This window comes from Liolophura sinensis, chromosome 1 (assembly GCF_032854445.1).
Source record: "Liolophura sinensis isolate JHLJ2023 chromosome 1, CUHK_Ljap_v2, whole genome shotgun sequence".
In the NCBI taxonomy this organism is placed as follows: domain Eukaryota; kingdom Metazoa; phylum Mollusca; class Polyplacophora; order Chitonida; family Chitonidae; genus Liolophura; species Liolophura sinensis.
The window spans coordinates 87,911,681-87,936,396 of record NC_088295.1 but is presented as its reverse complement, the minus strand read 5'-3'; the positions used below and the strand labels follow the sequence as shown (position 1 = coordinate 87,936,396).

The window sequence follows — 24,716 nt, the reverse complement described above, 5'->3', positions numbered from 1 at the left end:
ACGACCATGTAAAATTATGATCGTATTCTACAGTATAAGATGTACTGCTGTGTCTTCAACTAAACCTTCAATTATGGCTAGCCGCCCCGCTCAGTCCTTCTTAATTAGGCAAATGGGTTTAGAGAATAGTTTAAATTCAGTCAGTGTGTCGACGAAAGACAGTTGGCGCTCTGCTTTAAAAGGACTGATGTCAATAATGTTCAACGTGGATTATTCTACACTATCCAGCCATTCAATTCCGACTCACAATATTCCGCCTTTTAGACGATTAATGGTGATCGACAATGACTTATAACATCATGTGTAGTCATCATTGCTACCCAAAACCATCGTGGACACAATACAATATTAGCCCCGGCGTACAAAAATGGAAATGAAAGATTTTAAATAAAGAATACAGGCAGTTAAAACTTCTGTAGTTTTCCTTTTCCTCGGGGGAGATGTCGAAACTTTCTCAATTCCGTCATGCAAATGTCCGCTTAACAACAAATTTATGATGCTTTTCCAGAACCGCCTGCATTCACGTTTATCAGAGCTGGGAATTGCTAAAAGGAGTGAATTATCCTATGATTTTACCCCGCAGAAAACAAGTTGTATGACAAGTTTTTTTCTTTCAATTAAAACTGTAAAAACGAGGTAAGGAATGTTCGTGGATGTTGTAGAAGAAGTAAGGTACATAGGTGAACACGGAGCTGACTTCGTCATTCTGATTTGATATGATGTAATATCCCACTCGATATACATTATAAAATACGCGGAAACGCAAATCTAAACAACGTCACAGACAATAATAAAGTTTGCAGAGCTTGTTTTGTCCCTATATGGCACCTGTATACCGATAATAGTGATCACAGAAGCCAGTTGTGGATTATTGTCTGTATTTCGTGAATACCAAATAAAATGTGCATTTTAGAAGTAGTGATACAATGCTTTTTATAACAGTTAGATGGGATTTAAACTTTAATTTAAATAATGAAGAGGATTCAATTTTCTTCAGTAGCTGCGGGAGTTTGTTCGATTCCCTGGGACCAGATGATTTATCAAGATAGATTGATGAATGTGTGTTGTAAATTGGTCTATCAAAGTCGAAATAATGAGTCGTAACATCCAGATGAAGGACTGTGATGATACAAAGCACAATAGCAGTTCTGCTTATGAACACATGATTGCATTTCTTTTAACTCATTCGGTCCGTTGTTCAAATCAATTACCGTTCTGAGTAGTTGAAAAAGTGTTTGGTGAGTTCGTTCTGGATATGATAATCCCCCAATATTTATCCGAGAGTCTGATTTCTCTCCGATGCATCAAGGATCACTAGTCTAAACCGTTTTCTGATCTACATCTTTGCCTTTGCTTCTTCGTCATCACGATGCCACATTACACATTATAATATTATAATTGTAATACCGCATATGATAATATGTCACATTATAAATTATTTATTTACTCATTTATTTGATTGGTGTTTTACGCTGTACTCCAGAATATTTCCCTTATAAAAGGGCGGCCAGCACTACAGTGGGACCAAACCGGCCAGAGCCCGGGGGAAAACCATCACCATCCGCAGGATGCTGGACACCTTTCCACGCATGGGCGGAGAGGAAGTCAGCATGAGCTGCACTTTAACTCACAGCGACCGCACTGCTGAGAGGCTCCTGGATCATTGCGCCGCGCTGGCAAGCTAAACACCTCGGCCCCACTCACACTATAATACCTAATATAATGCCTCACATCATGATTCCATCCGTATAATACCTCACATTATAATACCCCATATTGCAATATACCTAGGATTATATCATAGTATTAGCACAATGACTCTGGAGTCCCCGTGCTGACTTCCTCTCAGGTTTTACATGCGGATGATCGTGGGTTCACTTGGGCTTTTCTCGTCTTCCCCCATCATAAGGCTGGAGGCCGTCGTGAAATAAACGAATAACGACTAAATAAAAATGTGAAATAATTAAAAAAAGTCATCATACCTCACATTCTAGTACCTCATAGTATAACACATTGTATCTCATATTATAGTAGATTATATCACCTTATTTATTATAATGTCTTACATTATGGTACCTCATATCACTATACCATCCCATATATTGTCGCATATTACAGCCTCACATTATGATATCACCCTATAACATCTCACACTATAATAAATGATGTAATACCACCCATCATATACCTCACATTACAATACCTCACACTTCTAATCGTGTACACCACACGGATATTGCCCCATATGTTCCACTAGACTTCGGGGTTTTCTTATCACAAGTTGATTCGCAGATAATACGCATATTTATGTATGTATGAATGCTTGAGGGTTTTACGTCGCACTTTTTCAGCCATGTGATATGACGACGTGGAGTCAGGTGTGCGTACATATAATGCGTCTTCTTGTGGCAGGGCGAGTTCATGCCGCCAAAGTTCTGCAGCCACTGAAGTATCATGACGAAGACACCCCGCCCTGTAACATTATGGTGACACCTCAGCTCTGTTTCCTTGCTCTAACCTCTCAGTGCTGAGCGCCAAGCGAGGCAGTAACAAACACCATTTTTCAAATATGTAGATGCGAATAATATTCAGATATAGCTTGCCTCATCGAGAATAAATCTCCCATTATGCATAATCAATGACACACTCGTGATCACGATCCACGCACGTCTTCAGCCATCAGCAGACATATCAAAATAACCAGATTTAGGAATTGGTGATAAATATGAGTAAAAAGCCTTTAACTGACGAACTACCTTGCTGCACTTCATAAGTTCCAGTAGGGCGAGCAGCGCGACGGCATGACCCAAGAGCGCTCGCGTCGCATTGACCCAAGAGCCCCTAACCAACGAAACCATAACCCGCTTAATCTTATACCGGTTCTTATTTAGGAAGGTTTGCCAGCAACTTGCGGATCGTTGTGGGTTTGTCCGGGGTCTGAGTGGTTTTTCCCACCATTTGACTTGCCGACGTCGTGTAAGTTATATGTTATTGAGTACGGTGTAAACAGCAATCAATGGAGAATGGGGAAAAGGACACCTAATCTGGCAAGGTCACCTTCACTGTGTCGATTCTATAACCTAGAGGTGCTATAGTGAAACTAAAAAATTGATGCAAAAGAAATTTATGAAATCTGCCGGTGGAAGTTTGTAGATATTTTGTGCTCACCTGTGTAGTGACGGTTATTTTAGTGTGTATATTTATTGTATCTGGGATTCAGAACTACGATGAAGACCTACAGCTTAAGACAACTTCACAATGTGCGACTGTCGTGCGTTCGATTTCGATTCGTTGGATTTGCCGAATGAACATAGGCAGTTCAGTGCGATTGTAACATTCCACACAATGCTTGGTCTAAACGAGTCTTATGTAAAAGGCCTCATTTCACCTGTCCAATCAAATCTATTTGTCCTGGCCTAAGGCCAAATTATATTGTGACAGAATATAAACACTGCATACTACAGAAACTACTGGACATCCCGGTAATATATAACGCGGTGAGGATGCAGGTAACAGTGAGAAGATCGATCTTGAGTCTAATCAGAAGTTTAAAAATTTATCCGTCAGACAACGTGATAGCTTGTCGTTGTGAAGCAAATAGCGTTTATATTAAAATGTCTACTGATGGCATTCCGTGGTCACATTTTGGTTTATGTGCAAGATAGTGCATCAACCTTCACCCCACAAATGCTTCCAAACTAGGAAGGGGGGAAAGCAATAACAACTGACTAACTCCGTGAAGTCATGAAAGTTAGGAATGGAGGCACACGTGCAAAACAAATCAATAAAACTCGCCTACTGAAAAGTTTCTTCTAAATTGTTCACAGCTTGCGAACTTATATCAACTTGTAATGAAAATACTGCACCGGTTTTATTTCTTTTCTGTCCGCCTACTCGGAAAGCTACTGGGACACAGCACTCGTATGGATTGGTACTCCCTAAAATCTGTCCGAGTCCTTGAAAGGTCGAGGAATTATTGTCACTATTATACACTTTACTACCCGACAGAGCCACAAAAGAGCTACACTTTTTGTTACCTCGCGTAATATTGCAATCTGTGTTGCTATGACAACGCGTAATGGCCTAGAGAGGCGGATATGAAATGAAGAGATGTCTTAGAAACGGCTTGGTCTTTCGTGATAAAAACAATGTTCCAAAGAAAGGCATCAGAATAATCTCCTTATTTATTAAATCCGTTATGGGGCCTCTCAAGAAAAAATTATTCCGATGTCATGAAAATTACTGATGTGACAGAAAAGATTAAATAAGAAGAACTTGTAGGGAAAATTATTAAAGTAAGGGGCCGAATGAGGCAGTTGATATGTAGTAGCTTTTAAATATGTTAATCCATCCAAATCTCCACAAAGATGTGGAATCTTCATCCCAAGTGTATTTTAATTTTGTTCCAAGGCAGATTAACCGCCACCAAGTGTCGCCTGTACTCCCCTTCAAAGTGTCGCCTGCATCTCATCGAGAGCGTCGTTGTATTTCCTCCTGGAAAGTGTCGTCTGTATACCTTTCAGAGTGTCGTGTGTATCCTCTCTAAAGCATCGCGTGTATTCCCTTCAGAATGCCGTCTGTATCTCCTCCAGAGTGCCGTCTGTATCTCCTATAGAGTGACGCCTGTATCTCCTCCGGAGTGTCGTCTGTGTCCTCTCCACAGTGTGGTGTGTATCTCCTGGAAAGTGTCTGTATCACTTCCAGAGTGTCGCCTGTATTCTCTCCACAGTGTCGTCTGTATCCACCCCGGTCCGCGGTCCGTTCTCCCATCCATATCCCTGCGGAACCACATAGATCCGTCTTATAGCTAGCCGCATTCTCTCTGTGTCTGTTTGTATCCAGGATAACATTTCATCTATATCTCCCACCGTACATGCTACGAGTATCGATAAGGAGATGAAATTCACTTTAGGGAAGACATGATCTAAGATATCTTTTATCTCAATTACGTAACGCATTTTCAAAGGCCAGACATGTTTTTCACACAGGCAACTGGGGAATATGCAAGCAGATCGTTCCTCAAATGTAACCATACCACACTATCAAATCTGAGCAAGAAAAATAAGTCTGTCCTCTATGAAATATTTTCATTGCCTTTTTCAGTGATAGGGACCTCCGTGGTTCAGTTGGCTAGCGCCCTAGCGTAGCGTAATGACCCGGGAGTCTCTCACCAATGTTGTCGTTGTGAGTTCACGTCCAGCTTATGCTGGCTTCCTCTCCGGCCGTACGTGGGAAGGACTGCCAGCAAACCTGCGGATGGAAGTGGGTTTCCCCAGGGCTGTGCCCCGTTTCCACCCACCATAATACCGGCCCCCGTCGTATAAGTGAAATATTCTTCAATAAGGCGGAAAACACCAAATAAATAAATCAAAATTTTCAGTGATAGCATAATGTTGCATGAGCCTAGCTAGGGATGCAACATTCTCTTGCCCCCCATCATAGGCGACGGAGCCATCCAAGTCTAACGGGAAGGAAATTGTGAATGGTATTGGCAATCGTTTTCAATTACGAGAATGCACAGCACTGGGGATTGCGTGAGAGATTCCCCAATGTTCGACGCATAAGCGTAACTGTGAAAACCATCGTACAGATTAATCCTTTATTCTATAAGGGTTAGTTCAACTGGTTCTTAAAGTGATTGGAAACAAAATCAGTTTTGGAATGGTTTTCGTATAATATGATTATAATTAAAACTAAAATAACATCAAACTTAGGAGGTAATAAAAGCCAGTGTAACGCCCTGAGATAAAAAGAGTCATGTCATCTGAAAGGCAATATTCCACACAGCTGGTTACAGAAAACATCTGAGCTTTCACTTCATCACGTCATTTTTAACACATAATTTTAGAAATTATGCAAAGTTTGCTTGACTATTTTCAGAGTGTACATCTAAAAGATCAGACCAACTAGGCATGTATCTATTGTTACGGATCACGTGACTCTTTTGTCATGTAGTGAGTATTTAACGACTCTGTTTTGCCAGTTTTGTGTATTACTGGATCAGTCTTAAAGACATCACGCCTTCGCAAGATCTGTAGACTCGAATGACACGCCTCAGAGATAGACGCCAATCAGCCATAGAAACCGCTGGAATCATTCAAGACCATCGTCGCATAAACCCACAAACCGCAAGAAGAAATCGTCTGCAGGAGATTGGGTAGCCCGCACGTCTTCCTGCGTCCGTCTTTGACACCACAACATCGGGAAGCATGGTTGCAGTGGTGCAGACAGAACGTCAGACGCCCTACATACTGGTAGGCTAATGTACTGTTTACTATAACTTTGCACAGTTACATGTACTTCGTTGAGTGAATATAGTTATTACAAATTCAAATTATACTTAAAATCAAATCTGTTAGATTTGTTGCAGAAAGGATAATGTTACCACATCAAAGTCATTATTAAGTAATCCGAGTTTTGATTCAAGCTGTAAAATAAAAAAACAATCGGTCGAAGATGAGCGTAAGGAAATTCACGTGGACAAATTACGAGTGTTTCATTTCATGTTTACTAGTGTAACGAGAAAGAATTTCTTTTAACAAATTGCAAGTACAGTCAAATGGTACTATTGTCGCGTGTACAGAGAAAAGATTTATATATGGATAAATATATACAAGTAAATTGCTATTTGTGTGTGCGTGCATGGTGAGTTTATTTGTAATAGTGACAATTTGTGTGTATTGGAGACAAATCCCAGAATAAGTTCTCACCATATTTTTTGGCTAGATTTATCAGAAAGCAGGACTGCAAAGAAGCCGCTATTGCAAAGAAGAAAACTTTTTATTTAAAACTAAGACTGCATTGTAACCAGGGGATTCATGTCCATAATCATCTTATAAATAGCTTTTTTGGTACTTTTCAGAGATAGGACTAATCCTTTGGGATTTCATCAGGGACCGGTTTTTCATTAATGGCGTACTTTCGTGAACGATATATGAGTAACTTGTCTTCATATTTGTCCGCGGACTTGCCCGTCTTCTTCTTCATCCAAATCTGACCAAAAACGACAAAAAAAGTGCGCATGATTTAGATTGGCCAGGCCAAACAGTGTTGATAGATTGGAGTTAAGTTGTATTAAAACACCATACTTGTCGGCGTTGAAACTCAGACAAATTCTAAACTAAGTGTGGACTGTAAGAAATTATGAAGGAGAAAAAAGATATATCATAAATAATCAACAACTTACCTTCAGTTTTATAATGTTTTGAATCCCAATGGCCTGAAATAAAAAGTAGAACTAAGTCCTTATTATTCAATTATTGCATCAATCTGGCAAACTGCTTCGTCTTTAATCCTATTTATTAGACACGGCGCAGCTACAAATTCCATTGATTCTAATTTAATCAGTTTTATGCACTTGCACGATTTAGCCGAGATTTTCACTTTCCCAGTCCATAGGCTTCAGCATGTCAACAGAATATAAGGAACATCACATCATCTGAACGTAGTTAGGTCAATATAAATGCATATGGTGTGATCGGAAATATTAGCAGGACATAACCACACATCGCTGAACAGGGAATTAGCGGTGCTCCTGCATCTACCAGGCTTGCTTCGGCAACCAGGGCCCACAGCGCCCAGAAGATCTTACATGAAATTCTTCCACCAGCATGGCATACATACTGAACTCACTTTACGGTTGTCAGTCTGTGTGCCACTGGTGGGGAAGATAATCAGTTACTTGTCAAACATCGATGGTTTTACTCCAAACATTCCGGTTTTCTTCCCCCTCCAAAACTGACTACGATCCAATAAGTGAAATATTTTACAGCAGACCTAAAACTACAGAATATTTTCTTACCAAATATATCACAAAGAAGAGGTACAACGCCACTGCCAGAGCTGCTATGACATAAACATACGAAGGCTGTTTCACGTCCTGAAGTGCACAAATAGCACATGAGTAATACCAGAATTCAGTGGGAAAGCGAAGTGTGGGGACAGGGGCATACGGTAGATGTGTGTTGCGCACAGCACAAAATTTGGGCTTATAACAAACAATTGTAAACCACCAAACGTCTCTTTAGCGAAAGCAGCTGTACATTCAGCTGGAAACCCAAAACAGCTCGATGCGCGTAAAACAGTCGTTTACCCACAGCAGTTATTTACCCATCGAAGCTGTAGTTTGAAAACTTAAGTTAAAAGTTTCTAGCATTATTTTCATTGCAATAAAGCATACTTGTAAGAACTCGTATTAAAAATACCCGTTATTTCCTTCAAAAAACATTATTCATCATAATTCATCGCTCAGCTAACCATGAAAAAAAGAACCAATAATTATATGGTTTAATAGCATACTAATTACTTTAGGAAAGAAAATAATAGATTTTCCCGGACAATCCTCATCATAACACTTTATCCATCAGGGAGCTGGCACTCTCCTCTCGCTGCTGCACGGGTCTCGTGAGAATTGGTATACAGCATAGTAAAATCATAGGGAAGGAGCTGTATAGGGAATGTACTGCTATTGGTTTAGCCTACCACATAGAGAACGACCAGGTATAGGTTCACTCCCATCACCAGAACGGCTAGCAACCACACCACTGTCTTCAGCGTTCTGAAACATTTATCGCCATAAAACAGACAGTAAAACTATTAATAGATGATTACGTAGTCACGCGATACACCACTTCAGTGATGCCAAAAATGTGACAAAAACTACTAAATGATGAATTATCTGCAGAAATAATTACAGTTTTCTTTTTCTTTTGCACTTTGTCATCTTAATCCAGGCCAAGTCCAACAATGGAGGTATTAAAACATCTTCCCGGGAGAACTGCAGGATTGTAATAGTTTTTGGTTTAACAAAAGCAGACAGCCCTTACCATTAAATTACGTTATAAGGAAATGCACCCAGGGAATATTTGCACTGGAATGTCCGTCCAGAGAGTGACAAAAGAAAGATTCCAGTGTCTGGTTTGAAGGATATCGGTAGTGATAGACACTGACACAAGCCAGGGCAGAATGCTGTACATTGTACCACGGTACGTGGTATGTGAGTGAGATTCAGGCAATGGACTTCTCATAATTTATTTATTCATTTATTAATTTATTTATTTACTTATTTATCTGATTGTCTTTTTACGCGTACTCAAGAATATTTCATTTATACGACGACGGCCGCATCATGGTGGGAGAAAACCGAACAGAGCACCGAGGAAGACCACAACCATCCGCAAGTTTTTGCCAGACCTTCCCACTTTCGGCCGGAGACGACATGAACTCACAAAGACCGTTCTCATAATTATATCACAATACCTGCCGTTTTTAAAACTGCCCATGATCCTCTGACTGTTGGTGAAGTGTAGAATAGGAAGAAGAGCGAAGGGTAGCTGTACACTCTGTAGTACATTTAGCCAGTTGTTCAGAATATCCAGCTGATTTGTGGCTAACAAAGCTACGCATATCGTTGGAATCATTGCTATAGACCGTGTCAGCAAAACTCGCTTCCATCTCGCCCAGCGAATTTGTATGAATCCCTTAAATTAAAAATTAAACACTAAATAATATAACTGAACGATCACTGGTGGCAGAACAAATCAGGTTTTCTTAAACTAATTCATATTTAATCGCGTTAGAGAAGATTTTCACTCTTGTTTACCTCTTGTTTATCAGACATTCAAAAGATCAACATTTATTTTTAGAGTTTGGTTATACAAAAGCACAACATTAAATTTCCACAAATTATTTAGCTCTGTTCTGTGTATTTCCATGTTCAGTTGTACCTAATATAACCACTGGCATATCGTTGTGGGTAATATACCAATTCGTATATCGTCAGGGGTAATATATTCATACGTATATCGTGGTGGGCAATATACCCACTCGTATATCACGTGGTGGGCAATATACCCATTTGTATATCGTCGTGGGTAATATACCCATTCGTATATCGTCGGGGGTAATATACTCATTTGTATATTGTCGGAGGTAATATACTCATTCGTATATCGCGGTGGGTGATATAACCATTCATATATCGTGGTAGGTAATACACCCATTGGTATATCGTTGTGAGTAACATACCCATTCGTATATCGTCAGGGGTACTATACCCATTCGATTATCGTCGGGGTAATATAGCCATTCGTATATCGTGGTGGGTAATATACTCATGACCATCGTCGAAAGATCATCGTCAGTTTATCAAGTCTGGGCCGAGCCAAGCGCTTTGTTGTTCAGAAACCCATTAACAAAACAAATTTATAAAGCAAGCTTTAACAGATTTCAAATCATTTCCAGATTTTTCCTACATTGATTCATTTCAAATCAACTTCTCCAGCTAAATGTATCCAGACAGATTAACATTCAAACGTTGTCATAATTCCATGACTTATGAGGGTTGGTTGGTGGCTGCCGTTTGACACCTACTGGCAAATCTATCCATGGGATACTCCTTCAAGCTTCGTCTTGTTCCAGTTATGCTCTTATGGAATGCTTTCCTGTATATTTTCTGTGCATCGAAGGAATTTTGTCATACTCACCGATGGTATTTTATCAACCCTTTCAGCCCTTATCAAACCCTATCAACCCGTTATACAAAGCCAGCTAGACTTTGCTGAGCGTGTCGAATTTGTTACCTTTACGTCTCTATTAAAGTCTTTATACATTCGGTTGTCAGTTCCAATATGGAGTTCTAATTTATGCCGACATCAAGAGCCTTATGATGGACACCACGCAGATATATGACTTAGTGCCGGAGCTACCAAGAGCAGTTTATTACCAGCAGGTAATATAGCCCAAGCAGTTTGTCAGTCCACATCTTCTGTGATGTCTTTTCAAAACAGATCTCATCACATAACTTGCTATTTCAAACAACAGTGGAATACGAAAAAAGACAGAAATTGCATCTGGTGAGTAGTTTTTGACAGAACAGTGATGTTTATTTCATTCCGCGATCTCAGTAGCCTGTATTTTGATCCGGAAATTTTTTCTACAACCGGCTTATCTGTAGGCTGGCCACAATCTGGGGTTCCCCGTAGAAGTTGATTAATGCGACAGAGAGATTAGTGATAAATTTGTTCAGAGGCGCCGTCTCGTGTTCTCACCCCATGCCCCCACGGCTCGACACTTCCACTTGGCATGTCCGTACGCTCCCTTTGACTGTCTCCCATATCGATCCACGACTTCAGCCGCTGTCTTCGATCAAGTCAATCAGCACAAGTAAATACTCTCAGGGGTCTTGAAAACATCTTGACCTGCATTAATTGATCTCCGATATCATAGGATCGAAACATGTTAAACTGATCTTTTTACACCAATTATGTGTGTTCTTGCCTGCTTGAAGCCTCACGTGAACATACCCGGGTTTATTGTCTGAATCGAATGTAATCTGACCCCGAGGGTTTACCACTTAGACCCCCCGCACACCGACTGTAGGACTTACCACGAGCTGCTGTATCTGGAAATAACATTATAACGTCTGGTCTTTTGTATGCACCCGACAGTTTTGCCGCATTTTAACTTAATTAGCCTGAGCCAATTTGGTTTACCATTTCAATAGTTGAGAATGACATCACTTACCTCCATGACGAATTGCCCCGCGTAGGTGCCCTGCAAAGAAACATAGCTACTTTCCAATATTGAACGAAGATGCAATTCAGAAAAGCGGTGAAGTTCCCCTCAAAATAACATAGAATCTGTCTTGTACGAATCTGTTACCTTAGGCTCAACCATAAATAAAGAATGGACGAAAAACGGGGCAATAAAATTAAGATAAAAACATTCGTAACAAGATGCCAGTTCAATTTGTTCAGTGTAACGTAAAGTAGAACTCATATGTTTCCGAGTCAAGACAACGGTGCGAACATTCATAATCGAGATGACTTATCTGTTCGTTTTATGAAGTTTTCTTTCATTTTATTCTCTACAGATCCAAAATCTTCATTCGGATCAGTAATAGGAGCGATGACGGTAAGTATCTGTACATACCTCTTAACGTGTGCTTGATTACACATCCAGGGTCATTAAAGAAACGGTATGTAAGGGGTTAATTTCCAGGCGGTCTTACACTGTGCGAAGTCGAGTCAAATGTATATCTTGTACTCAAAATCAATAAACCTATGTTTACAAATTATCAATCAGTGGCATGCTTATCACGAGTTTTTGAGCACAACATATTTAGCATACCGCTGCCGTTTCGTTAAATAACATGACTGACGTTAAAACAACGAAGCATGATGAATGCTTTCCATCCCACACACATCGTTACGTGTGAGACAATCTCGTACGGATAAAATCATGAATAATATTTTCTAATGTGAAACAATCCCGATAGGACAAGTTGATCTGTGGAGAGTTGGACGTCGGGACGTCGTAATGAGAGCACGGCACGCTACTCACGGTCATCGTAGAGCTCTGCCCAGCTGCTAGGATTCCAACTCCCCAGATCACCTTCATCGACAGGCCGTACTTCTCAGCTATCCACGCCCCCTGTAACACAACAGCACACGTAACAGATAGACAGAGGCGTTTGAGGAGCGATCAGCAAGTTATCACACTGTAACTGTTACCCCAAATCGACATGGTAGTACAAGTATTTTCTAAACATGCTTATCAGTATCAGGTCAACATTCATGTGAACTGCATCCAAACCTACACGAAATTAGCAAATATAGTTCATGATAAATTCGACATTAGATTATAGTTTCAATCTAATGCGTACGAGAAGCATTTTCCCACACAGTTTCCCTGGCAGTCTTGGAATTAAGTTCATGAGCAAATCCCACATCGGCAAAATGGAATTTCCTGACAAGCAATTCTAAGTACATGTACAAATAGCAACGTGAAAATATTAATATTCGGTTACAGACTTACATGCATGAAACTAATTATCTTGAGAGCATTATATTCTCGTATGTTAAGAACTGATAGAAATCGGTTATATACAATGGCCGATTATCTCGTGCCTGGGTTACAGTAAGGTGAGATGACTGTTGCGTTGTGTATGTTTGACTCTAGTGGGGCAGTACAATACGTAAACATGTAAGTACTAAGGTAAGCGTTCTGCATGTATACCGTAGGATAGCTCAATCAAATAAATGATCCCAACATTATACGATACCATTCCCAGAAAGGAGTTACGGGGTCAAGACTTGGAGTACGGAGTAAAGACTTGGGAAGTCTTTCATTGTAGAACATTTTCTTCTACTAATATAATACATAATTGGCGAAGTATCCAAATCGTAGTTCAGGCAGTCAGGCGGTGAATGAAAATCCAAGGTCAAATTCCGAACGAGCAGTTTCATTCTTCGCATCACAGTTTCTTAATCATGTCAGAAAGACTTACGTCAGTAAGAACCAATGCGTCAAGTCTAATGTCGAAAATTCAGATTGAAAATGAACTTCCTCCACCCACAATAATCAACTTGCCAAGGGTTGGTGGTTTACTGCGGGCATTCCAGTTTCATCCACCCACTATAATCAACTTGCCAAGGGTTGGTGGTGTACTGCAGGCACTCCAGTTTCATCCACCCACTATAATCAACTTGCCAAGGGTTGGTGGTGTACTGCGGGCACTCCAGTTTCCTCCACCCACTATAACCAACTTACCAAGGGTAGGTGGTGTACTGCAGGCATTCCAGTTTCCTCCACCCACCTATGATACACTTGCCAAGGGTTGGTGGTGTGCTGCGGGCACTCCAGTTTCATCCACCCACCTATGATACACTTGCCAAGGGTTGGTGGTGTGCTGCGGGCACTCCAGTTTCATCCACCCACCTATGATACACTTGCCAAGGGTTGGTGGTGTACTGCGGGCACTCCAGTTTCATCCACCCACCTATGATACACTTGCCAAGGGTTGGTGGTGTGCTGCGGGCACTCCAGTTTCATCCACCCACCTATGATACACTTGCCAAGGGTTGGTGGTGTACTGCGGGCACTCCAGTTTCATCCACCCACCTATGATACACTTGCCAAGGGTTGGTGGTGTACTGCGGGCACTCCAGTTTCATCCACCCACCTATGATACACTTGCTGCCATCGTGCATGTGAACAATTCTTAAGTATATAATTACACAAAAATAAAGCAATATGTGGTTATTTTATACTCACAGCATTTCTCAAGCTAGCGTCGTGGTACATGGCATCTGAGAAGGCTTCAGCGAAGACGGCCACCACAAATAAATTTATCAAGAAAGAGACAAAGAGGGCGATAGCTGGAAGAAAAAAAATGAGTGAAATTAAAAACGAAAGTATTGTACAATTTGCCAATGTTTGCAATGATGAAAAAGTAACACCAATGTTTACTGTGGTGGAACAGTAACACCAGTGCTTGCAGTGGTGCAACAGTAAATCTGGTGTTTGTAGTGATAGAACAGTAACACCAATGTTTTCAGTGGTGGAAGAGTAAGACCACTGTTTACAGTGATGGAACAGTAACAGCAATGTTTACAGTGGTGGAACAGTAACAGCAATGTTTACAGTGGTGGAACAGTAAAACCAATGTTTGCAATGGTGGAACAGTAACAGCAATGTTTACAGTGGTGGAACAGTAACACCAGTGCTTGCATTTGTGGAACAGTAAACCCAGTGTTTGCAATGGTGGAACAGTAAAACCAGTGTTTGCAGTGGTGGAACAGTAAATCCATTGTTTGCAATAGTTGAACAGTAAATCCAGTGTTTGCAGTGGTGAAACAGTAACACCAATGTTTACAGTGGTGGAACAGTAAATCCATTGTTTACAATGGTGGAACAGTAAATCTAGTGTTTGCAGTGGTGGAACAGTAACACCAATGTTTACAGTGGTGGAACACTAAATCCAATGTTTGCAGTGATGGAACAGTAAATCTAGTGTTTGCAATGGTGGAAAAGTAAAACAATGATATCCAGACATTGCACATTTCTTTTGCCTTAAACTATAAATAGCAGACGAGGGAGTGTTACTCGTCTCTGGTTGGAATTTTGCATTTGTCACATCATTGCTGATTGTTACCTGACTGCTGATTGTCACATCACTGCTGATGACGCGACATTTTGCAGTGACACAATACACATTGTCCTTTCTACAGTGCTGCACCGTTTCTGAAGTCGATTGGAAGTAGCTGCCAAACGGTAGGCAGACTATGGCGTATTGCTTATATTCAGGTATCACAATTCCATGATACAACCGCGGTGTGATTGTTGTGCATGCTGTTTTTCTCGTTACATAATACTCATTATCATAGACACGACACTTAGCCTCATCTCTATTACGAGTTAAAGCCGACTGAACAAATGGGGAACGCGCCTTAATCAACGGCCAGGAAAATCCCTCTACTAATACAAATACAGGTCTATAGAATAGTAGCAGTAGCACTACAGGGCTCCTGGATCCTGAGTATCCAGTGCAGCTTTAGATGACCATCTCAACAAAACTAAAATTACATTAATGTTAATATCACTTAATGTAAGTATAGATCCCAATTGCCGAAATACACACACGCAAGAGACACAATGATAATTTCTGGAAAACCCAGCGAATTTCCTATTAATAGATATACATATACAGAGATTTAGAAATGTTGATATTTATGTAAATAAAGCTCCTTAACATGCAAAATAACGCAGAGAACTTGGAAACGTCACAAGTCACACATATGTGTCCTAATGATCAGCTCGGTGTAAGCTCATGAATTTCTTGTGTGAAAATGTTCAAAGAAACGGCGGTCACACAGGAGACAAAGTTATACAAAATAAACAATCAAATGTGCCAAATAAAGCACAGACTGGCCTGAAAGTGCTAACATAAAATCACATTTCCAAAGGTCCTCTCAGCAAAATATGAATTTTCTATGAACAGGCTTGAATATGAACTTCACCTCACATTCATGTAAATGATATACATATTGTTACAATTTAGTTGTATAAATTACTGTTGAATCCATGTGTACAGTGCAGCAGGATACCAACCTTAAATCCTCCTCCGATCGTGGCCGGACGGTAAGTGTTTGATACGCGGACCATATGCGGACCATACGCGGGCGATGTTCCGACGTTGAGCAAACATGCTATTACCATCAGGGATCATACGAATGATGGTTAATATGTAAAGACCTCTTGAGATCTTTACATATTAACGGGAAAGACATAATCGTCCGTTTTTTTTTTAATCACAATTTGATCGGTTAGGGTGTGTAACGCTCGCCATTTCAAACTGTATCTAATACCGCTTAACCTGGGGCTAGGGGCCGTAAAGGTAGCCATGCTTATTACATCAGCATAATGCCTTTATGAACAGTTGCAATTAAAGCGCGACTGAGATACTTGTTTAATTGTTATTTGACCTGGAACTCATTCCCGGACTACGAATTTGAACTTTGATATGGAATTCATGCCTGGAATATTCATTGTCTCCCGGCATCATTGAAAACTGATGACCGCTTCTCCCCTGTGTGTTACCGGCTTTATTTCTTATTTGTATAATTTCTTACATACCTTTGTCTTTGGGAGTTAGTCTTAAACGTTGTTTTGGAAATGGATCTTGCGATTATCGACTTGGAACGCCTTTTACGGACTACGAATGGTATATAAATGTCGGACTTGACGCTTATATTCTAGTTTTAGTTTAGACTCGGAAATTGATTTTTACTTCCCCGTAAAACTGTGATGGCTTTTTTCCCAAATCCGAAAAACCGGCACTAAGTCTCAAAGCCTTCTACGCGCAATAATCATTATGAAATTGTGTAATTCAGTTCCGAGGCCCGGGCGAGCCTCTACTCACGGTCGAGCTAGAACTGACACAGAATTGCATGCAGGAGGTCCATAAGGTCACATTAGGATTTTCACCACAAAGCTCCATACATTGGGCACTGTATTTGTTGAATACATGACACGGAGGCCTTTCGACCCTCCCCAGTCGAGCGTGAATTTGTTTGGAGGTCCGTAGGGTCACATTCTTCACATAGTTCCATGTATTTAGTAAACACGTGGCGAAAGTAGGGCATTTCCATCCCCACTACTCATAGTCACATGTTTAAAATGGCGAACATGGACACAGGCTTGAACTTTCAGCTGTCCAGAATGGAGTAAATAGTAACATTGAGTGCTGGATAAAGTATATGTACGTAGCAGACTCCCTTTTTGAGGTTTATGGTGGTCTGGTCATCTGTGAAACTCGTGTCTCACGAAGAGGCCATTGTGCGGGACTGGCAGATAGACAGGGCCGCATAAATGCGCCACAGAATTAAGCGGCTGAGGAGTAAAAATATACGAAAAAAAAAAGATTTTATGAGAACAGTGGGTGATATCCACACCAAATATTTCAGAAATGGCTGCAGCAGCTGTTACTATGTAGGCCTACACTGGAATGGTTGCCTGTGTCTGTAAACCAAAGAGTGAAGTTAAACATCCGTTTTGTACACTGTGATAGCTGGGTAATGCTGGGAGCCATGTGACATGAACACACTAAGTAAATCCTCACTGTACATGGCTTTCTTAACAATCTTACCTGACTCGATGGCGTAATACTTATTAGCTTCTCCTACCTTCCTAGAATTCGTCCGGTCAATGGAGCGAGACTGAAAACACACATAAGTTACATTATTTAGTAAGCACAACCCCACATTCAGCACACTGTATTCTCACCAAGTTTAATGTCATTAGACGGACTATTAATTAAGCATTAATGGAGAAGATGGTGTAGACGATACTTACCAGCACTAATGCACTATGAAGGTATATATTGTGTGGCATGATCACAGCTCCGACGATTCCAACCAACTGCTGAATAGCGTCTTTGTCACAGTCCTGACACCATGGAAACCAAAGACCAATTAAGATATCTCCAGCGTTTGGTTTTACAGTGATATACTGAAAGAGGAAATTTGTTATACATGTAGGACAACATATGCTTTTGTTAGTGTATTTATTCCACTTCCACTTTATTTGAAAAGTTGTACACTATTGGATAAAATGGTGGTCATAAGCGCCATAAAATTTATATGTAAGGTGTATTTAACTTTGATTAATTGTCCAGGCAATAAACAAACCGTCAGCCGGCCTGACTGTCAGTCCGACAATTTTATGAATATTTTGTGAATAATGGTTCGTGAGATTGAATTGAAACTATAGGTACGTGGCTTTACCACGACCAGGTACAGAACATGTTCCAGGCTAGCGCTGTTTCCCCTAATTTTTACTGTTGTTTAGACTTTAACACTTTTCGAGAATTTTATTCAAAACAATCCGCTGTGCTAAATTGTAACTGGCTACGCGGCTTTGCCAAAATTAGTCAAATCAGACAAAGTTTACCAACAAGTCTTGGTTTCAGACATTATTCCGGAATCGTCCTATAAAATTCAAACATGGTGTTCAAATTCAATGGGCTAAATTATTATCCCCTTTAAGTTCTAAGGAAGCAGCTTTCAGTTTAAATTGCAATTTTTTGTTGTTTTACCTGCTATAAAGCAACCGAATATTTAATCTATAAACACAAATGGTAAATAATATATATACTACATGTAAAACTGAATCGTGGGCCCACAGTGATATAGATTCAACATAGCTGTTATTCTGACAGCTCAAATCGCTAGGGGACATTTATTGCGAAAGCAAGCTCTTCCGGAATGCTTGTGTTTCTCAATATCATTATGGAAACTGAGAAATTTAGCAGCTGAAAATGTGGAAATGCAGCTTGACTGTTTACATCAAGCATGGAGTGCATTGACGTTTGATTAACGGTTAACTGATGGGGTGTCACTGCGGCGTGTTAATAGGCTGTGATCTTTACAATTAATTCTCTAGTTGTGATATAGAAACACACCTAGCAAACCCATTATGTTCATTGTAATAGCCCCTGCAGGTGCAGTAAACCATTCTGCCTGACACAACAGACCATACATATGCATCTCTCTGGCAGCTTTAGGCACAATGACATTTCAAAAAGAGTCCATTTATTGTGAAAAAAGTGTCTCTTTATTATTTCTGTGTAAACAACATTTGTAATTGTGTGCTACTTGTACACAAATTGTTTAAAAATGATTTCAAAAATCTTTTTTACCAATGTCATCTCACGAAATATTTGTGCCAGTTGGGGATCGGTTCCAGTAGAGAGGGATACTCTATTCGTTTTGGGGAATATTGGAGAGGATGCTCACTGACTCTTTCACACACGGTTTGGTCTCGCTACACACGAAAAGCCCTTTACCGCTGCGTTCACGTATTCATATTTACTCACTAGAGGGTTGTCTAAAACCTGAAATCAGGAAGTTTGCCAGGTATCTGACAAAGGGCGGGGGCTCAAAATCGGCTTCTGTCCATGTATATGTATGTGCCACAAAAGGGACACCGTCAAATGCTTTAACCCGGGCTTCTAGAAGAAATACAGGTTATTTACCATGTAGAGGAAGGAGAAGCCCATGGCTGTGATGAGGGCGCCGAACAAAGCCTCAAGCTTACGCAGACCGGCCGATTCCAGGAAGAGAAAGGTGAAGGTGTCCGCGCCGGTGATCAGCACTCCCGCCCAGATTGGGATCCTGGTCAACAAGAATTGAAGATAAAATAAATGCAGCGGAGGGATTATATTCAGGACAATGGCAACTGTGTGATACTCGGTTAATGGCCACTCGCAATGCGTGAAATATGGCCTCTTGCCAGTTTACCTCAGTGTTTTATTTTCTAACCCTTCGTGGAAATGCTTATAAGGTATCAACTAATAGGCCTCAGACCCCCATTAGTTTTACATAAGCGACATTGTCAACGTTTAGCCCTAAGGCTCAGTCTTAAACATTCGGTGGCCAATATGCTTTGGTGCACAGTTGGCCCAGCCTGTGAGAAAGCAGCCCTAAAAATTTTGACATAGGTTGACCGTCAAAATCTGGACATTTCTATGCCGGCAGCTCGGAGGGGTGCCTACGTCACGGGGACATCACTCCTAGCCTCATCATCAAGCATTTCAAATATTCATCATTAAAACTCATAGCTGCCCAAAGCTTAGACAATTTCCATCGTTTTGTTTTCAAGAATGTACCTGTACACCAAAAATGGCAGGTTGGCAGCGAAAAAAGGCTTTACACCCTAACATAAACAGAATTCCACGAGAAACGGAAGCGCTAATGGGGTTCTGATTCCGACACGCCGTCTAGCACCATGGCTTAAGCAGAATGAGGTGAAAGCTGGAGTGCGGCGATGTTAAATGCGATTTATATATTAGACCACATAAGTAATTTCGTGATGGAACCGTGGTATTGTGACACTGAGACGCACTCCTAATCATGATATAGAAAATGTAAGGCCGGCACAATGTTAATACAAACTAGGTAGCACAAACTAGGTAGCACAAAAAATAAATATAAAAAAAAAAACACAGCCATAAAATATAATACATTTCATAAATATTCTAGTTCGAAGAAATCATCTTGAAGCACCAGATTAGCGTTTTACTTAACGTAATAGTAGGTACATACATGTATTTTCAGACATTATCGCCACCAACCTGTTAGCTGACAACAGGTTTATAGCAATGGCCGACCCGATGACCTCTTGGATGTCACTTCCGATAATAGCTATCTCCATCATCATCCAGAGAGCGAATCGCGGGAGTTTTGAGTATTCCAGCCTGCAGACATCTGCGAGATTCAAGCCTAAACGAGATAATTGAATGTGACATACAATTTCGTCTTTGAATGTATGTATATATGTACGTTTGATTGGGGTTTTACGTCGTAATTAGCACTTTCTTCAGTCGTATGACGACCAGTGTCATGAGGTGTGTGTACATAATTCTCGCTTAAAATTTAGTTTTTGACTATATATAAAGTTCGCATCTTTAGTAACGTTTCAAATTAATGAAACGACACGGAGAAGAAGTAAGTGTAGAATGGATCTAAATATAACACTAAGCATTCCCTTATCCAAACATAATTTATCGTAAACTACGTTTAACTGTTTCACAAGATTATAATGGGTTACGCTGACATGGGCTTGACGATTTCTCCATTGACATGAGTCATGCAGCCATGATGTGCTGTTGTTGTCCACTGCTCTGTGGCATGCACGGTTGTCACTTCTCACCATTGTGTTCAATTAAAAGCCCCCTAGTCTAGCGGTCGTTGTGAGTTCAAGTTCGGCTCATGCTGGCTTCCTCTTCAGCAGTACTTGGGAAGGTCATCCAGCAAACTGCGGTCGGTTGAGAGTTTCCTCTGGGCTATTCCCTGTTTCCTTCCACCCGTAATACTGGTAGCTTTCATATAAGTGAAATATTCTGGATCAAGGCGTAAAATCCAAACCAAAAAAATTAATAATCAAACACAATGAAAGTATATATGGTGATATGGTGAGCTAAGACAAATATCTGACCATACAGCAGCACGCCCCTTCTCCTGGGTCAAATGGGGTCACGTGGAATTTACCTGTAACACAGCCGAGACGCGCCGCTAACAGTTGTAGAACCAGTCCTAGTACTGTCGACCACATAAGGACCCAAAGTAACTGTCAAACATCATAAGTATACATCCATGAATAAACAATGCAGTATCATTCGCATACTAGGACAAAGGTAATATCAAGCAATATATCTTACACGTCATAATTGCACGCGATTAAGTAACTGAAGTTCCAGCTGTAGAAAAGAGTTCAGAGTTCTACGTCACTAACTAGTATATAGGCGGCTTTAAATCTATACATCTTTACCATGTTTATGTTTAAATAAAGCTTAGAGATATTTTGCCTGTTCATTTGTAACACTGACAACACATCACCGACTGATATCAGTGTGCACAATTACTTCTACTTTAAGGCTAAGATGAAATTCAGTTATGCCGTAAACAGACATAAGATTTGACCCAATACCGTCGCCCAGTTTTTGGGATTCCTATCAAAGTACTGTTAATACATAAATGTAAACCTCGCTGATATTGGCATCCCAAGGAGTGGCTGTAGCTTCAAAGGTTACACGCACTGAGTGGGACAGGTTTAAAGCGCAATGATATCGGCCTTCTCTGACATCGCACCGCATAAGTCCACACTGATCTTGGAATTGGCAATATTTCCAAGCTGGGATTCAGCCTCAGATCTCAGAGCCAGTATCTTTGGGCTGACCTTGTACTGAGCGGTAGCTCCGTTCTGGAGGTCAGGCTGATATCGGTCTACATGGACCTTGGATTTGGCAATGTCTCCAAACTGTGGTTCGGCCTCATGTGGACCTGAAAGCCAACATCATTGGGCTGACCTTGTAGTTACTGATAGCTCCAGTTTGGAGGACAGACTGATATAGGTAGACACTGATCTTGGACTTGGCAATATCTCCAAACTGGGGTTCGATCTCAGATCTCAGAGCCACCACTAACCTTGTACTTAGCGATAGCTCCAGTTTGCAGGTCAGATTCTATGTTCCCAGGGTCTAAATAGGCGATAGACATCAGAAACCCAGGTCCAGTGAAGGCCCACAGCTTACGAAAACTAAAGTTGTACTTGGAAAGAGAACAACATTATTTCAAAAATAAAACAACCACGAAAAGTCAAAAAATTCTTTGCAAAAAACACTATCAATATTATCAATTGGACAAATGTTTTGTAGTCACAGTTTCAAAGTTTCAAGACATTCGATTTTGAAATTATGGCATGAGATATAATTTGGAAAATAGTTAACAACCTAACAAGATATCAAGGCATCCAAAAATACGGTGTGAAAAAAGTCGATAAAATGTGTTTGAACTGAAACTATTGAGTGCGACATGAGATGAGCTACGTTGACACAATGCGATTTGTAGCATCGACTCATCGAATTCGACAAATGGACTTAGAATAGAAGAAGTTTTTTTCTTAAGCCAGACCAATGAACCCAGTGACCATGCTGTTGCTCAACTTTGACGTACAAAAATTACTAGTGTTACCTGTTGCAGTGATATAAAGGGGGCACACAAAGCGGAGCATGCTCTTTGTGTAAATCATATGACTAGGGAGAAAGATGAATGGCACTTGTTTATTGTGAAGGAATGCAGCCATTTTCTTTAAAATGTAAGTTATTCTGTTATGAAGGGTCCTCGTAGGTCATGGGCCAAAGCAGCATCAGTCCAAAACAATAAATGACTTTGTCTATCTTTCTTTATTGTGTCTATGAATAAAACACTTACATCATCGGTATCTGGAACTTGCACTTGACCGGCGGCGACTTCAATGGCTGGTCCCTTTTTTACTTCTGTGTCGATTCGCTGGTCCGTAACTGTGGTCGTCACCCTATCGGCGCCTGCTTGTGCAGGTAGCGTTCTACCATCTACTGTTAATAACGGAGACCGTTCATCCATATCACTGCTTATATATCCTTTATTGAAGTAAAGAGGGTCTCAACTTAACTGAAACAAATATGAAATTGAGTTTTATAAAACGCGATAACTATACCATTGTCAACAGATGCATTTTGCCAATTATAACTTCGTATATCTGTAACAGCTATTATCACATCGATGGTAAGAAAGCGAGAGTTGCGTCCCTTCAGCCGGAGAAGCGTATTAATATGCCCGCAAATGGAGGAAAACTATAATTAGTAAAATAGAGGGGAACTTTTTGGCATGTCACGAGAGGTCCTGCGACCTTGAAAACCTGTACAGGAATCTCTTCCAAATAAATACTAGCTTTGCATATTTTTTAGAGGCGAGGAGACGCGAGAGATGCACAAGTCATCGTAGAATAACAGTGTCTCAACAAAACAAAATTATTCCATGCCAGTGGTGAATTATGAGACTGTCCAAATCATTGCTTCAGAATTGTAAACACATGTAGACAAGTATACCATACATTATATTTATACATTTTTAACTTTAAATCACGGTCATTGTGATAGCTATAACAATCAAGCTGTACATGACGGGTCGTGATTATGAGCAAACTGGACTTCCAGTATTGGCCTTTACCATCGCTGCATCGTTTTCTGTATTTTATCACGAACATATTTTCCAGATGTGTTCATTACTAATTTACTTACTTCAGCATATTCCTTAAAAATAAAAATCTACCAATCAGATAAAAACCGCAAAACCGATCTGCCTTATGGGAATTTGTCCCTAGGGAATATTACACACGATTTTCAAACCAATCTGCACATTGTGTAAGTTTGTTGTTCCACAGTAAATTTTCAACAGACATGCTATAGTTTCTATCAGGTAATTGACAATACTGATCATATAGTAACACTAAAGACAATGCTATAAGTGGTGTTGCTTACGAATGCTTTCCTTGCATGAAAAGAGAAGACACGATATTTGATCCTCGAGTACTGGAGACACTTTATGTTTCCACCTTTACGTAAGACGACACGAAATCCACTCAGCCTAAGCCTCCGGATTTTATACTTCTTGGCTTTAGTGTCAGTTAGGCCACATGTGGTCATCCCGGAGAATTTACGCTTTTTAGTTTGTGTATTGGTATCCACATCATAGGCCTACAGTGTCTAAACCCGAGTGCAGTCTTCTGGTGTCAGCTGATACGAATGTCTAAGTGCAAAAAGAGCACAGGGGTAGCTTTATTTCACCTAATTTTGAGCAGTTGTTAGTGGCCACCATTTAAATTTTGTCATTCGAAACCTCACTCTAGGATTGGATAAAAAAAAAAAAAAAGAGAGAGCAGCGATTTGAATACGACCTATTAAGGTTACGCCCACTTCGTATATTCGCACCCAACGGTATTCACTGTACATACTGTGTGCATTGGTACCGACCTATATATATATATATATATATATATATATATATATATAATGAACACATATATATATAATGAACACACACACATATATATATATA

The 24,716-nt window shown here is 40.3% G+C and overlaps 1 protein-coding gene across 1 annotated transcript; it reads right to left on the bottom strand.

Moving 5' to 3' along the window:
• Nucleotides 1-6,827: 6,827 nt before the first annotated feature.
• LOC135481917 (natural resistance-associated macrophage protein 2-like) lies at nucleotides 6,828-23,260 on the bottom strand. The gene is made up of 15 exons (XM_064761695.1): nucleotides 23,052-23,260; nucleotides 22,266-22,388; nucleotides 21,330-21,408; nucleotides 20,414-20,561; nucleotides 19,316-19,454; nucleotides 17,635-17,790; nucleotides 17,429-17,498; nucleotides 14,056-14,159; nucleotides 12,343-12,432; nucleotides 11,524-11,553; nucleotides 9,259-9,479; nucleotides 8,482-8,557; nucleotides 7,802-7,879; nucleotides 7,187-7,219; nucleotides 6,828-6,993 (listed from the first exon to the last, which is right to left on the bottom strand). The coding sequence occupies exons 1-15, from the start codon at nucleotides 23,220-23,222 to the stop codon at nucleotides 6,871-6,873; spliced, it is 1,641 nt and encodes a 546-aa protein (XP_064617765.1). The 5' UTR covers nucleotides 23,223-23,260; the 3' UTR covers nucleotides 6,828-6,870.
• Between the last annotated feature and the right edge of the window lie 1,456 nt (nucleotides 23,261-24,716).

Bases quoted from the DNA above. Each gene is read 5' to 3' on its own strand.
- LOC135481917 (XM_064761695.1), bottom strand. From the start codon at position 23,222: ATGGATGAACGGTCTCCGTTATTAACAGTAGATGGTAGAACGCTACCT. The intron at 14,160-17,428 runs GTAAGATTGTTA...TTTTTCTTCCAG, and splicing joins GTATTACGCCATCGAGTCAG to CTATCGCCCTCTTTGTCTCT. The intron at 8,558-9,258 runs GTATTGTGATAT...TAAATGTTTCAG, and splicing joins GGCAGTTTTAAAAACGGCAG to AACGCTGAAGACAGTGGTGT.